Genomic DNA, 16,005 nt, shown 5'->3' with positions numbered 1-16,005 from the left:
ACTGTCAACTGCGTTGGCCTCCTTCCAGCAACTGATGGTAGACATTTCAGAGAGCGAAACAACATTTGCCATTTCGAGAAAGGAAGAAATCCAATTTCATTTCTAAAGGATTCAGATCTTATCGACACTTCTACCATGATGAATTTAAATTGATTTCACTTGTGTGTAATATACGATTACTTAACGTAAAGAAGAAGAAAAGAATGCGAAATTCTTGTTTAAATTTGTCAGCCGCTCCTGTCGCCTGCCCCTCCCCCTCCACGCGCCTTTTTGAAGGAAATCATGTGATTTTGCCCATTAGGTCATGCGTGCGTGCATTGTTATTCATATGCAACAATTTCCAGATTGGTGATGGTCTTTTTGAGGTGGAGCTTAGTGACACTTTTGCATCTATATGATTCAGCTTACAATGTGTTGTAATTTCATAGCGTTGGCGTGTCCTCCTACCCCGCTCTTGACAGTTTAATCTTGAAGATATGATTTAGGAGATGCGAATCTTTTCATCTAACCCCACGGGGTGTGATTATGGGGATATAATTGTTTTACATACAACTATAATAGCTCTTAAGTTATAAGTGATGCATGTCCGAGAATTGGCATGTACGAGCAATGTCACAAGTGTCTACACTTTTCAGTTTGTGGCTTGAATGGCACCAATGGGTCATACGTGCGGTTACAGACATCTGGCTTCTGGGTAACAAATTAGATGCTATCGAGATCCCAAATTTTTTCATCTGTATCTTGAAATAGGTTTGAAACGGTGAGAAGAAACAGAAAAGTGATATGTCTAGATCCTATTGCCCTATCTTATCGAGAGTGTACACTACCAATATTCCACACAGTGAATAGACTACTTTCACTTCTGCTTAGTGGTTATTGTATTTCTAGTCCAAGGTAAGTAATTACGATCCAAGTAGACAAGAATTGAAACAATATAGAAACTTGACGTAAATGTGGCTGTTAAATCATTGGTGCAGCGTTTGAATCGTACATTGCACAAAATGTACGGAATGCCTCCTTTCGTATCGGGTATGAGTGTCAGAATACGCCGATGGTATAAAACAAATAGACCGGAATCATCGAGGGGCGGACTTCGAACTATGTGAGTTAAATTGCTCGTGTTCAGTGGTAGGAGAGTAGGTGCCATCTGCAGTCTTATTTTTGTTACTGACAGAGTGCCTGTGACGTAAAAGCAATGTCAGTAAAATGTGGTTTTCTGTAAAGGAATAAAAGCAGTGACAATGGAAAAGAAGTAACATAAACCTGAAAATCAAGAAGAAGATAGTAAATGCAAAACAGAAAATATATCATTCATAGTCTTCCCCGTGGCAACGAAAATAATGGAAAATATGCAGTGTACAGTGACCACATACAAGATGCAACTTTGATAGCGAGATAAACTGAAAAATCATCAGGTACATTACAGATGGGTATATTTCCACAATAAACCTTGTACGCGCTTCTGAATTTGTTTAATTAGAAATATGTACAACTCGAAATTTCGACGTCCATCAGTCAAACGACCAGAAGAAACGTCATCCCTGAGATCGATTTCATTATCGTGTGTCATGGACATTTGGACCACTCATGTGTCACAGGTATTTGGACCACTCATGTGTCACAGGTATTTGGACCACTCATGTGTCACAGGTATTTGGACCATTCCCGGTTTTTCTGATAAGTTTGAAATATCAGCAAAAGGAAACAATTAATAAGTGCTTAAAATAAGAAAATCCGAGAAGAACAAAAAAAAAAACCACAACAGAAAACAAACCAGCTGAGATACATAGCTGTAACTTTTGTTTATTTTAATGCGCTATATCGTTTCAACGAAACTTTGTTTATATCGAAATAGGCGGTAAAGCTTGTCTTTAATCAGATGCGCTGTACAAGTAGGTGTTTTCCGACTAGAACCAAGATTTTGTCCGTAGTTTTACTATCAGCAAATAGAAGAAAAAATAGAAACGAATGTTTGAAAAATTGTAAGACCATAGAAATAGCCTCGATCTGGCTTTCAAGAAAGACATAGCGTACAATAATAGATCAGACGAAATACAGCTTGAAAAAGAACGGATGAAGTGGACGAGCTTTTAGGCTCTTCTAAAAGTATTTATGCACAAACATGCATGATATGTATGTATGTATGTATGTATGTATGTATGTATGTATGTATGTATGTATGTATGTATGTATGTATGTATGTATGTATGTGTTACGGGGTACAAAAGTTGCAAACAATAACATCCAACACAAAGTATATTCCCAGCCAATTTTAATGTTCACCCAAGCTAGGGCTCAAGACGACTGCACTTTACAGAGAACAATTCTTTAGTTTTACACCAGGGCAATAGTTTATCAAAATAACAGTGATGACAAATGCAGACTCCAACTCCAATGGGTCAGAATCTTTATCAGTATCAGATGTGAACTAGGTAGAATTTGTTTCTAACATTACCATATCTGACCGCTTAAAAAACCTTTAAACTAAAACTACCATGTACACCACTGTCTCTTGTCTTAATGATAATCAATATTTATACAAATAAATTGGAGGGAAATGTTAAGCATTAATATGACGGCAACACCTTCCCCCTTAAGAGAAAACTAGTTTTCGAACAAAATTATAAAGGATGGACAAGCAAGATTGAAGGGTTAATATTTGGCTGTATACAGTTCTATGGAATTACCTTAGTTCAGGAAATTTAAAAAGTTCTAGCATCTCCCTGGCAATTAGAGTTCTATCAAATAGTTTATAGTGTAAGCATTGAATGACTCGCTAAATATTTCCATATTACGAATACAACATTTAGCATAACATCTAACACAAACATAATGGATTCACTTAAAATCAAACTGATGTGCATTACGAAAGTACTTAATTAGCACACAAGCTATAACACACATTATCATATGGGTCTTAATTCAGATAAGTCCAACAAGAATGAACACTAAAACACATAGTCTTAGACTCCAGCACGTGACAATCCATCAGCATTTGCATTCTCTGCTCCCGGACGGAGTTTGATCGTGAACTCATATGGTTGCAGACACAGGGACCATCTCAGAAGCCGTTGGTTTTTTCCTTTGTTTTGGCTTAGCCAAGTTAGTGGGTTATGGTCAGTTGCAACACTGAATGGAGCACCACACAAGTAGTAGTGAAGAGATTCTATCGCCCATACTATCGCAAGGCATTCTTTCTCAATTGTAGAATAATTTTGCTCCCTGGGCAATAGTTTGCGGCTGAGATACGCTATCGGATGTTCGTCCTTATTGTCATTGTACTGGCTCAAAACAGCTCTATTGCTCACATCACTTGCATCCGTTTGCAGTACAAATGGGCGTTCAAAAACAGGATTGATCAAGATAGGTGCCTTTACAAGTGCATTCTTCAAGTCACTGAATGACTTAACAGCTGTCTCATCCCATGTAACACGATTTGGCTGTCCCTTCCTTGTCAAAATACAAAGCGGAGCCGAGAGCTCAGCGAAATTCCTGATGAATTTTCTATAATAGCCCACCATTCCTAGAAAGGATCGAACCTCTTTCTTTGTTGTCGGGAGTGGGAAGTCAACCCGTCCTCCTCCATCAAGTTCATCACACACAGTTGCTGATAACAGTACAGCTCTCTTGTACTGACGTAATAGATTACTATGGTATGTTACTTGTCCTCGCCTACCACCAATGTTAATCTTGTAATTAACGTCATTGACCTTACAAATGACCCGATAAGGTCCCTTCCAGTGAGCTTTCATCTTTGATGCATCAGATGGCAACAAAACTAGGACCTCATCTCCCGGCCTAAATTCCCTTTTGGTAGCATTTTTGTCATACCATGATTTAACTTTCTTTTGACACTCTGTCAGATTTTCTTTCACTAACTCACTTACATCAACCAATCTCTGGCGAATCGAAAGCACATGTTCTACAACTGACTTATGTGTCTCACCCTCACCGGTGAATAGATCCTTAAGAATCTCCATCGGCCCTCTTACTGGCCAACCATACAGCAGCTCAAACGGCGAAAACCCAGTTGCTTCATGTGGTACCTCCCTATAGCAAAACAGTGCGTAAGGCAGCATCACATCCCAGTCTTCACCGTTCGTGGAACACAGTTTCTTCAAGACAGCTTTGAGTGTGCCATTCAATCTTTCGACCTTTCCATTGGATTGTGGCCTGTAAGGAGAAGTTGTGATCCCCTTGATGTTCAACGTGTTGTAGAGTTCTTTCAGAAGTGTACTTGTGAAGTTGGTACCTTGGTCTGTAAGGATAATCCTAGGTATACCAACCCGACTAAATAGGCCAATTAAGGCGTTGGCCACTGTTTTGGCATCAATTTCCTTCAAAGGAATTGCTTCCGGATACCTGGTAGCTTCATCTACTATGGTTAGTATATATGTGTTCCCCGTCTTTGTGCACTGCAGTGGGCCAATGATATCCATCGCAATCTTAACAAAAGGGTCAGACACAATTGTTGGACACACCATTGGAGCTTTCTCCTTCCCTGTTCTCCTTGCTGTCTTTTGACAGATGTCACAGGCCTGACAGTGCCTCTGAATATCCCCAAACATTCCTGGCCAATAACATGCTGTTGTTATTCTTGCTTTCGTTTTCTCCCTTCCTAGATGACCAGCAAGCGGTCTATCATGTGCCAACTCCACCACTGCTTGACGTAACTGCTTTGGCAAAACTAATTGGATTCCATATTTTTCTCCATCCGACGACTTCCACTTCCGTTTTAAAATTCCATTCTCCCAGAAAAATGCATTGTCCATGCCTTCTACTTCACTTGCAGATGACAGGGCCTTTTCTCTCACTCCAGCCAACGAGCTGTCATTCTTTTGATACTGAGAAATTAATTCCACATTAACATCGTGCAGCTGATCAAGCGACAAGTTCTTGTCATCAGCCTCATCTTCACAATGGATGTCATCCTCATCCTCATCAGGACCATGATCACTATCTTCGTCCGAAAATAGCCTATCTAGATGCATGTCATCCAATTCATGGGATCGGACCCAACATTCTTTTATTTTCCTTTCACTTTCTTCAGCGTCCTCTTTCTGTGCTCTTGCCTGGTTCCTCGTTACTACCATAGTCCTTTTTCTCCTACGTAGAATGTCCATACCCAGCTGCGCTTGTGCTGCCAAGTCAGATACCAATCCAACCTGGACATGACCCTTGTAGTATGGCGTGTCTAATTCTACTATGGCTAATTTCGCCTCAAAAGGCTGTCCAATGGCAGTGTAGAGTGTCAGGTTCTGTCCTTCAAGGATACATGACTTATCGACAAGGTCCTCACGTATCAAAGTCATTTCTGCGCCTGTATCTTTAACAAATAATACTTCCTTGTTGTTCACTGTTCCCGGTACATTTATTAACCGTTCACCAATGGTATTCTGGACAAAGTAGGTTGCTTGATTTTGTTTTCTGCTGGGACAGTCACGCAAAACATGACCCTTCTGGTGACATTTATAGCACTTTTTGTCTCCATAGGATTTTTCTATCAAACCAGTTTTCTTGGACTGAGGTGAACTTGATGCTTGGTTATTTGCTTGTTGTCGGCTGTGCTTATGGTCGAACTTGCTGTCACTGATGGGCAAAACATAATCCTCAGCAGCATCGACAACAGAGCCATTGCCTTTATTGCGCCTTATCCACTGGGCCTGCACTGGTGGGAGAGCCTTCAAGAAGTATTCATCTGCTAAACATCTATGTGGATCAAGACTATCAATGAACCGTGTTAAATACTGCTCTGTACGTGCCATCAGACCTCTGTATGTTTCATTAGCCTCCCTTCTTATGCTAACTAACTGGCTGAAATATTCATGAGGTCTTTTCCCAAACCTATTTATCAGGGCCTTTCTTAGCTCAACATAGCTTTTACTTGTTTGTTGTGCTACCTCTCTTGCCTCCCCTGTTAGCAGCGTTCTCAGTTGCAGGGTTTTCATTTCTTCGCCCCATTTGGCGTGATCAGCCACGGCATCAAATTCTAAGAGAAATGTAAGAATGTCTTCATTCGCTTGATGATTGTAAGTTTGAAGCTTGACTTTGAATGGGAGGCTGTCATTCTTTTTATCTATGTCCTTCTGATGTTTCACCCTTTCTATCTCTAACTCCAGCTCTTTAAGTTTAAGACTGTGCTCCATTCGCAACTTCTCCCTTTCAAAGTCTAATTTTTGTCTCTCCATTGCACATTCCCTCTCTAACTGTAACCGGTCACGTTCAGTTTGCTTGTTGGTGTCCTTGGATGTTTTTAGTTTGCTCTGTGTTTTCTTTAGTTTTCTTACAGGCTGCTCTTCCTCTATTTCCATGTCATATGGTTCTTCACCACTGAAGTCTCCCTCAATATCTGTGAATTGCATCAAATTTGTTTGCTGTCTTCGTCTGGTTCTATCCCTTGCAATGCTGTGCTCTTCAACAATCGTTCCTACTTCCTCATCTATAACGCTACCTTGGGTCGTCATTTCAATCCTTATTTTGTTTATCCTTGGCTTAACAGGAATCACACCCACACAAAGTTACAGAGTATATCCAATAGCAATTTGCAGCTACACTACTCAGACAAAACTTTGGTACTTGTGCTGTTTCAATGTTACTGTCAAATTTCCAACAACTTTGCTATCCCACCGCTGCCACCAAAATTGTTACGGGGTACAAAAGTTGCAAACAATAACATCCAACACAAATTATATTCCCAGCCAATTTTAATGTTCACCCAAACTAGGGCTCAAGACGACTGCACTTTACAGAGAACAATTCTTTAGTTTTACACCAGGGCAATAGTTTATCAAAACAACAGTGATGACAAATGCAGACTCCAACTCCAATGGGTCAGAATCTTTATCAGTATCAGATGTGAACTAGGTAGAATTTGTTTCTAACATTACCATATCTGACCGCTTAAAAACCTTTAAACTTAAACTACCATGTACACCACTGTCTCTTGTCTTAATGATAATCAATATTTATACAAACAAATTGGAGGGAAATGTTAAGCATTAATATGACGGCAACAGTATGTATGTATGTATGTATGTATGTATGTATGTATGTATGTATGTATGTATGTATGTATGTATGTATGTATTGCATGCATGTATGCATGCATGTATATATGTATGTATGTATGTATGTATGTATGTATGTGCATATGTATGCATGTATGTATGTATGTATGTATGTATGTATGTATGTATGTATGTATGTATGTATGTATGTATGTATGTTTTACATATATCTCTTCCCACAATAAATAAATAAATAAATAAGTCCCATATACCGCCACTCCATAATTGGTTTCATTTTGTTGGTTTAACACCATTTCTGACAACATGATATGCTATACATGGCGGACGTTCTGAGAACAACTCAGGAAGAACCACGACCCACTGGAAGCTACCAGCAAACTATCTCACATGCCCGCATTGGCCTAGCCGAGAGTCGAACCCGCATGGACTGCGGTGCAATGTAAGTAATCTGTAAAGATGAGTGCCTTATACTTCTCGGCCATCCGGGAACCTAGTAGTACCATAAGAAGATGGCAAACTATAATTTGATACATTTGGTGTAAACATTGTAAAGGACACCTTCGAAGAACTTTACTGGTCTATGTGATCTCTAAACCGCATATGAGTCAAACTCTACCCATGATGTTCAAGTGAAGAAATTCATTACTTTTAAGCCCTAGGCTTAGGTATAATGGTCAGTTCAAACATTGTACATGTAAAGATGTGTGTGTGTATGTGTGTGTGTGTGAGTTTTTGGATTTATTTAACAATTTTTCAGTCATATCGCTACTATGTCTGCGGTGTGACAGTTGATAGTGATGCCGCGGACAGGTAGCATCATGTCCTACCCTCTAACCACTAGACCACCGGAGCGGTCCTCTACTTTAAGAAGTTGGTTTCAAAATGAAAGACACCATACATTTGGGCGATGACAATCATGTAATTTCTGATAACACCAGCTGTTCAGACTATTTAACCTGACTTAAGTCAAATCTTTGCTTGAATTGCTAAAAGTTTTGAAAAAAGAAAGGTGATAATGGACACCCCTGTTTCAATCCACATCTTACGTTGAACCATTCAGAATTAAACTAGAAGAAGAAAAGAAACGATTTTGTTTTTATGTAATCGTGACCCAGGTGGTTAACTTTCAGGGACATTCCTAAGTACGTATTATCTTCGTAACCGACAGTTATTGGTTTATCATCCAAACTGACGTGTCAATTCTGTGACATCGTGTCCAACTGATTCTGATAGCCGTAAGTTGCATTTGTCTGGTCTCTGAAAGAGTGTTGCTCTTTTGATGTCTTTGCTCTGAGAATTTGTCAAATGCAATGAGCTTCTTTATTCGATTATGAAAATTATCTTTTAAAAAAATGACGAATTCATAAGCCCGTTTTCTGCCCCACTGACACAAAAAGTTGAGGTTTCTGAATAATTGTGTTATAATGCACGCTCCTGTGATTTCCACATATATCTCCGATGTCATATCTAATGTGCCTTATGAGAATTAAATGAGACAAATGCATTTGATTGCATTATTATGGCTTGCGGGGACTGATTGAATTAGTGTGGCTTTCTGAAGCTGCGACAAGTCATCTTCTACAAAGAGATTTTAAAAGTTGATTTTATACAACTTCCTCTTCAATAAAAGAAATGAGACACATATGGTCAAACTTTTCTGCACTGATCTAATTATTACCCCACACAGTTACATTACTAGACACGTTAATTAGGCATATCTGAGAGGGCAGAGATATGAAATCAGGCGGCAATTCTTGCTTGCGGAGAAATACCAGGAGGCGTAGGACTAATAGCATTATCGGCTCTAAATGGGCACTTCACTTTGATAATCAAAGGGTTCTGTTGAAAAAAGAATAAAGAAGAAAATGGAAACTATCAATACATTTTATGTTTAGCGCCACAACATGTTTGATTATGCTTCCTATTTAATAATTGTTTTATCATTCCTGATCGCACCGGAGAAATCAAGAAAAAGTCGTATGCGTTAAAGCCATTGTGATTGAAAGATTATATTATATTCAAATGTTCCAGAATCTAAATTTTGTGTGTAAAGACAACATGTTGTACAGGAGATGCGGTCAGGTTATGGTAATTTTTAAATTATCAGAAAAGTTGGGGAAATAACATAATTAAGAAATCTATTAAAATACATGGATAGTTCAAAAGAGAAAATCATACGAGATGCGTAACAGAACATAATATTTTTATACCCATTATCTTTGCAGAAGATATTTTCCTCCTTGCAGTTACATAATTTCCTGTTTTGTTATCAGTTTTACCTCCTACTTTCTAAGGATTCGTCAACCCGCTGGTGCAATGCAGATAGAAAAAGCACAGCGAGAACATTTTGCACAAATTATACTTTCAGAAAGTTAATCGATCTGACTACATAACATTCATTTAGAATAAACTGTAAGAACTTGAACCCACCATACGAAGAATTATCCATTATTTTATTATATTGTTATGTTAAGACCTATTTGTTGTATTGTGTTGTTAATGGGTTTTGGACCTGGTGCATGACAGCTGAGCAAAAGATATCTTTCTCCACGACATGGGTTCGATTCCTACCTAGAATGAATGAATTATAACTCTTTAATCTCTTAGTATGTGTTTATATATATATATATATATATATATATATATATATATATATATATATATATATATATATATATATATATATGTGTGTGTGTGTGTGTGTGTGTGTGTGTGTGTGTGTGTGTGTGTGTGTGTGTGAGTGTGTAAATAGTTTTATTTTCATGAACAGATGTGGAAAGTAGTTGAATTAACCAATGTCTCAATGTGTATATCGACCTTTGGTCATTCAATATATTATTCTATTGTAAAGAAATCGGAACGAAGGCAAAATGAGAGAAAATGAAAAATGAACGATTCACTACAGCGAATATGCCTACAATAAAATATGTTTAACATTCCTACCGGTTTTCAAGACCTTAACAGAATTAATTAGGTAATCAAACTTCTTTATGACATTCAATTCACACTTAATTTAGCCAGATTTGTAATTATTCAAAATTTTGGTTTCACAAAAACGTCCCTTATGTCCTTTTCTCGTTTTTCACCTGAAATGTCCTATAGCTGGCGTATATTGATATTGAAATTTGATCTCTGTTTTTATATGTGAATGATCTATTTTTGAAGACACGCTTAATTTGCAATGACGAACCTACACAGATACCTAATTAAACAAGTCATGTATGTACACACAAAAACGCAAAGGCTGTTAGAAATAATACACACAAGATGACCGTGGGGAAACACAATATGCTAGTAGTAGTGGTAGTAGTGGTACTACAGCAGCAACAGCAGTCACAAAAATGTAAATGTTTGTCTTTTAAGAAAAGTATATTTAAGCAATCACGACTTATTCATTTAAAAATGTAGCAAATAGCACCCAAAAAATTCAGTAACATGGTAACTGCCACCAAAACCAGTCTAATGATTCTACACTTCATCTTGCTGAAACATACAAATCACTTCCGGTACATCATGATCTAGCGACAGGGCCCGAAACAATCTGCAATACTCTGCTTATCTTCCATAATAACTTTTGCTGTAATGCAAAGCTTCCTAAATTTGTGGAAAGTTTTGCTATATCAGTTATAGGTTCGATTCAGATCCATTCGTTAAAACTTTTGCTTCTTTCAGCAGCATTTGACAGTAAACATTGTTCTTCAATGCAAAAGAAAATAAAAGTTTAAGTGCAGAAATCTCCGGATTACAAATTTCTTACGTTAATAGCTTGGTTAAAAATATGGAATGTAAAATGTGCTTCTAATTTTCTTTCGTCTGACACAAGGCACTTGGGATAAGGTCCTGCGGAGCAACTTGTCAGTTCTTTTCAGTCAAGTTGGATGCATAAAGCTAGACAAATGTAGTTGCCAACGCCAATGTTGGAGTGTGTCACTTCGTTCTCTGCGGAATCTCCGATGAATGCATACCTGCGATATCTCACAGATTGAGGGAAAGATCTGAAATGTTTAGACCACCTTACAATCTCTCTCCTCTTTTGAGATTGTTTGTTATGCTGATACATTTCCCTAGTAATATTTTGAAACCTTGCAAATAGTTTCATAATCAGATTCAGTTTTGAGTAAACCTGTTGATGGAAATTTTGGGCTTCATAATATTCCACGCAGACTGTATTTTATTTACATATGGTAAAAGTTAACCCAAATGACAGTTTTTGGCATCAATGCACATAGATAAACCTGGCAAGGAAATACTCTTCCTTTCTACTTCGTCCTTTTTTCAGTAGTAGTAGTTTGTAAATATATTTAGTAGATGTATTTCTTAAATCTGAGGTACAAACATACTTGTGGGAATGTGTTTGGTCATTTGTATTGTATACTAATTACAACTGGATTCCATTACTTTATACTTTTTCCAGTACTTCTGGAGCATGCGAATGCGCAGACAGCACGGAATATTTAGACAATTCTTACAGACTCTTCAAGTCCCACATGTACGCATCTTTTCATTCAAATATAGGTTTTGAAACGGGTTGAAACAAATGCATCATTCAGTGAGATGATGTGAATATCCATTTCGAGTGCATTTTCATAAATTAATGGGTTTAATCAGCATACTGATAATAAGTTGACTCTGATGATGTGTACTTGTTTCCAGTGGGAATTCTAGTTTCTAAATATATTAAGTCCATGTAGTTTATCCATCGGAAGTACCAACAAACTCTGAACAGGGGCGGGTGTGATAGGCGAGATGTCGCGTGCCCTTATCCTCACCCAAAATATGAACGCGAAACAACTGGAACATTTTCTAAAGTAATCTTTACACCTACACCTCGGGTTCCGTCCTACAGATCCCTCACCTGCTGTTCTACGCCCTCAAAGTACTTTCTGCATCCACCACTAGTGGATGTCTTCGTGTTAAACGACTTTTGCGTATGTTTACTTCGTTTTCGTGGTGTTAAATGTTTCCTCTGGGAACACTTGTTTCTGGATGCTTTATGTTGTTTAAATTTAGATCCACCCGATTGCTAAATGTCGAAAACAAATTGTGGCAGTTGAGCCTGTTCACATTGAACTATAACCATATCCTTATTCAGAAATAATACAGCAGTTCCCCAAGTCAAAGTGTCTGTTAATATATACTGTACTAAATTCTTCTGACGATCTTTTTTCTTTCTGATTTATATCTTTCTTATAGCCATTGGCGTCATTCACGTCGCAGTGGTGATGGTAGAGCAGAAAGAAACTGATATTATTATAACTAGGCTTGGCATATAAGTCCGTTGAGATTTTAAAAATCCTTTAATTAGATCATCACTAATGTGAAACGATTTTGACAGTAATTATATGCTTATGCATTGCTGTGTAAGTGGTTAGGCCTTGATAAACAAACTGTCTGAATTCAGTTTTACAGTATATTTAATGTGTGATTTTGTTCAATCATTCTATCAGCACTAAAACTAACGTCATAGTTTCAAACAGATTTCAAGATACAATTCTTACTGTTATATCTTCTTGTCACCATTGAAAACACATAGTTTCTCTTTAATTCTTCAGGACAAAATAGATTATAGTTTACAATGTTGAGGCACTGTTCATTCTTGAAGACAATAGTAACCGAGGAGTATTGTTTTAACGAATAACTAATTTTCTTTTCTATACCTTCACAAAAATTTTGTGGATATATTTTTTTCTATTCCAAGGACATTTTCTAAATCTTAGTAAAAGCATGTTTTGATTGAGTTAATAACATTTTTTAACGCTTATAAAATATGGAGGAAGTAAATGGCAATTTCAAAGATTTTGACTGAAAAACCATGCCGATTTTGTGTCATTTATATGATATTATAATAACGTGCATGATGTTAACATATCTTTCATGATTTCCTTAAACCTCCGATAGGCCTTAACAATTGCATATCACCAGCAAAACAAAAAATGTTAAGAAAGAAAGCAATTTCTATTAATATGTAACTTTTATTTGACCTGGTTATAAAGTTCTGCTATATTGAACATTATCAAGCAATAATTTATTAAAAGACGTTGGGATACCATAAACATAGTACAATAAATAACTGGTATGGTTGCATGTGTACATGTCTGATTCATAAACACTCAAGCTCTTATTGTTTAAAGACAGTTGCGTACTAACCCGGGGGTTGGTGTCACCAGAGGTCTTGGGGCAAAACAAAATCTTTAGGCCATCATCGTCGCCCTGGGCGCCATTTTCCCTTTGTACGTCACTGTTCAAATATATGACATTAATGTAAGTTAAAGGAAGAGTCAAAAGTATACGTTCAGGCTTTAGTTAACTCGAGTATAACAAGTTCTTTCTGTTGCTCAAAGTACGTTCATCGCTTTTGCTTTGTCTTGTCTGAATGGGTTCTGTGTGATTCAGAGAATTTTGTTACCGGAAAAATGAAACAACCAAACGTTGTCTTTCTTTTCGGCTGAAGCGACTTCAAACAGACAGGGGAGTGGGCTACCGCATGTACACAAATCAGAGATGAGCGTTGCTAGATGGGATTGAATGTAGGGTAAACTAAACCACTGTGGGCATATGTTTGATTGTTTTGATAGCCAGATCTAGTTTTTAACTACTGCAAGTGCAACCACCAGGTTTAATTTATTCACGATCATGCCCTTGGGACGATGTATTTATTAAAATGTTGTTACAAAAACAGGCTCAGTACTGCAAAATATTCACCTCAGAAGTGAAAACCAACTATTAAATCGAATTATCACATTTGCAAAGGACATAAATGAATGAAATACGTGTGACATGGAATGACTTAGGCCTTCTTTCAGCACCTCAACATCGAAAACAATGAATGGTATGAGGCTGATCTTAAGTTTGGGACGTATTGCTTAAAAATTAGAAAGTGTGATGTCCCTGAACAAGCATCTCGTAAACGCTAACAATTATCCGTCGCAAGCAAGTTTGGACTGTAACCAAGCTTTTCGAAGAAACCATATGATTTATGCGACTCCAATCTTACAGGAAGATGCTATTGTGGTTTGAAATATGCATACCTTTTCTTGTTACATGCATAGTGTGCCTTGATATATGCATAGTATGCCTTGATGTATGCATAGTATACCTTGATACATGCATAGTATGCCTTGATAATGCATAGTGTGCCTTGATGTATGCATAGTATGCCTTGATACATGCATAGTATGCCTTGATAATGCATAGTGTGCCTTGATGTATGCATAGTATGCCTTGATATATGCATAGTATACCTTGCTGTATGCATAGTATGCCTTGATACATGCATAGTATGCCTTGACACATCCATAGTAAACCTTGATACATGTATAGTATACCTTGATAATGCACAGTGTGCCTTGATGTATGCATAGTATGCCTTGATACATGCATATTATACCTTGATACTGGATAGTATGCCTTGATATATGCATATTATACCTTGATACTGGATAGTGTGCCTTGATGTATGATGCATAGTATGCCTTGATACATGCATAATATACCGTGATACATGTATAGTATACCTTGATACATGCATAATATACCTTGATACTGGATAGTATGCCTTGATGTATGCATAATAAGCCTTGATGTATGCATAGCATGCCTTGATACATGCATAGTATACCTTGATACTGGATAGTATGCCTTGATGTATGCATAGTAAGCCTTGATGTATGCATAGTATACCTTGATACATGCATAGTATACCTTGATACTGGATAGTGTGCCTTGATGTATGCATTGTAAGCCTTGATGTATGCATAGTATGCCTTGATACATGCATAGTATACCTTGATACTGGATAGTATGCCTTGATGTATGCATAGTAAGCCTTGATGTATGCATAGTAAGCCTTGATACATGCATAATATACCGTGATACATGCATAGTATACCTTGATACATGCATATTATACCTTGATACTGGATAGTACGTTTTGACGTATGCATAGTAAGCCTTGACGTATACATAGTAATCCCTGATATTTGCATAATATGCTTTGATGTATGCATGCACTAGTTTATATTCTTATAGCACAGTGGCAAACAGAAGACTCGTGAATTCTTGATGTCGATTCTTCAATATTGATGACAGATTATGTGCAAGCATGTCTCAAATTATTGTCTTTCCTGTAACTTCATTTTCTACTTATCTTTGTCTGCATCTATATCTCACGTTGTTTTTAATTAATCGTTTTAACAGAATCCAAATTTGCATCCAAACACGTCTATTTCCCTGCATTTCACACTTCTTTTTGGTTACACCACCGCCACCATCCACCCACATTTTTTTTGTTGAGGTTTCACATACCACGCCTCTCTACGGACTGTCGTATTTGGTGCATACCCGTGATGACATTGCGGTTTTAAAGTATTTGTAGATGGATAAAGCTTGAAGGCTTTGTACACTAATTAAATACACACAAGGCAGCAGTTGCCAAGATTTATATACCGATGACCCTGGGCTTGGCAAGATTCAACCTGTCGAGCCCACAAAACAAATTTACATAGCCTTGCAACATGCCGGTCCTCGGAAAGATAATTAACAGTAGGTGGTTTAATTTGTGGGGTAACTTCATTTGTTTGTGGTTTTAACGCCATCTTCAGCACAAATTAGGCTATATATGGCGGTCAGTTTATCTGGTGGAGGAAGCACCCGGGAAAAACACAGGAAGAAACATCGACCCACGAGAAGCTTCTAGCAACCTTTCTCCCATAAAGTTTCTACTCTGTTCTGGTCTAAGGATCAAACAGACTAGAATAATACCAATAAACAGACATTTACTTGTTCCTCTGGACGCATGTTGACAATGGGCGGAAATATGTTTGTTCCTCTGGACGCAAATTGATAACTGGCGGATTTGTGACATTCCCAGTGACACGTTTTGACTTAGTTTTGAATTTTCTATGTGTTACGTTTTTACTTTTAACAAATTAAGAAGGTACAAATAATGAAGCAAAGGATCCTCAGTTAAAAGCGGTAA

The 16,005-nt window shown here is 37.5% G+C and overlaps 1 protein-coding gene across 1 annotated transcript; it reads right to left on the bottom strand.

Annotated features, from left to right (window-relative positions):
- Positions 1 to 2,963: 2,963 nt before the first annotated feature.
- LOC149800936 (uncharacterized) lies at positions 2,964 to 6,464 on the bottom strand. Its single transcript, XM_089956756.1, has one exon. It carries the CDS (start codon positions 6,462 to 6,464, stop codon positions 2,964 to 2,966), a length of 3,501 nt encoding a protein of 1,166 aa, XP_089812882.1.
- Between the last annotated feature and the right edge of the window lie 9,541 nt (positions 6,465 to 16,005).

Source organism: Sinohyriopsis cumingii, chromosome 4 (genome assembly GCF_028554795.1).
Source record: "Sinohyriopsis cumingii isolate HCF-2022 chromosome 4, ASM2855479v2, whole genome shotgun sequence".
NCBI lineage: Eukaryota > Metazoa > Mollusca > Bivalvia > Unionida > Unionidae > Sinohyriopsis > Sinohyriopsis cumingii.
This window is presented reverse-complemented; position numbering and strand designations above follow the sequence as displayed.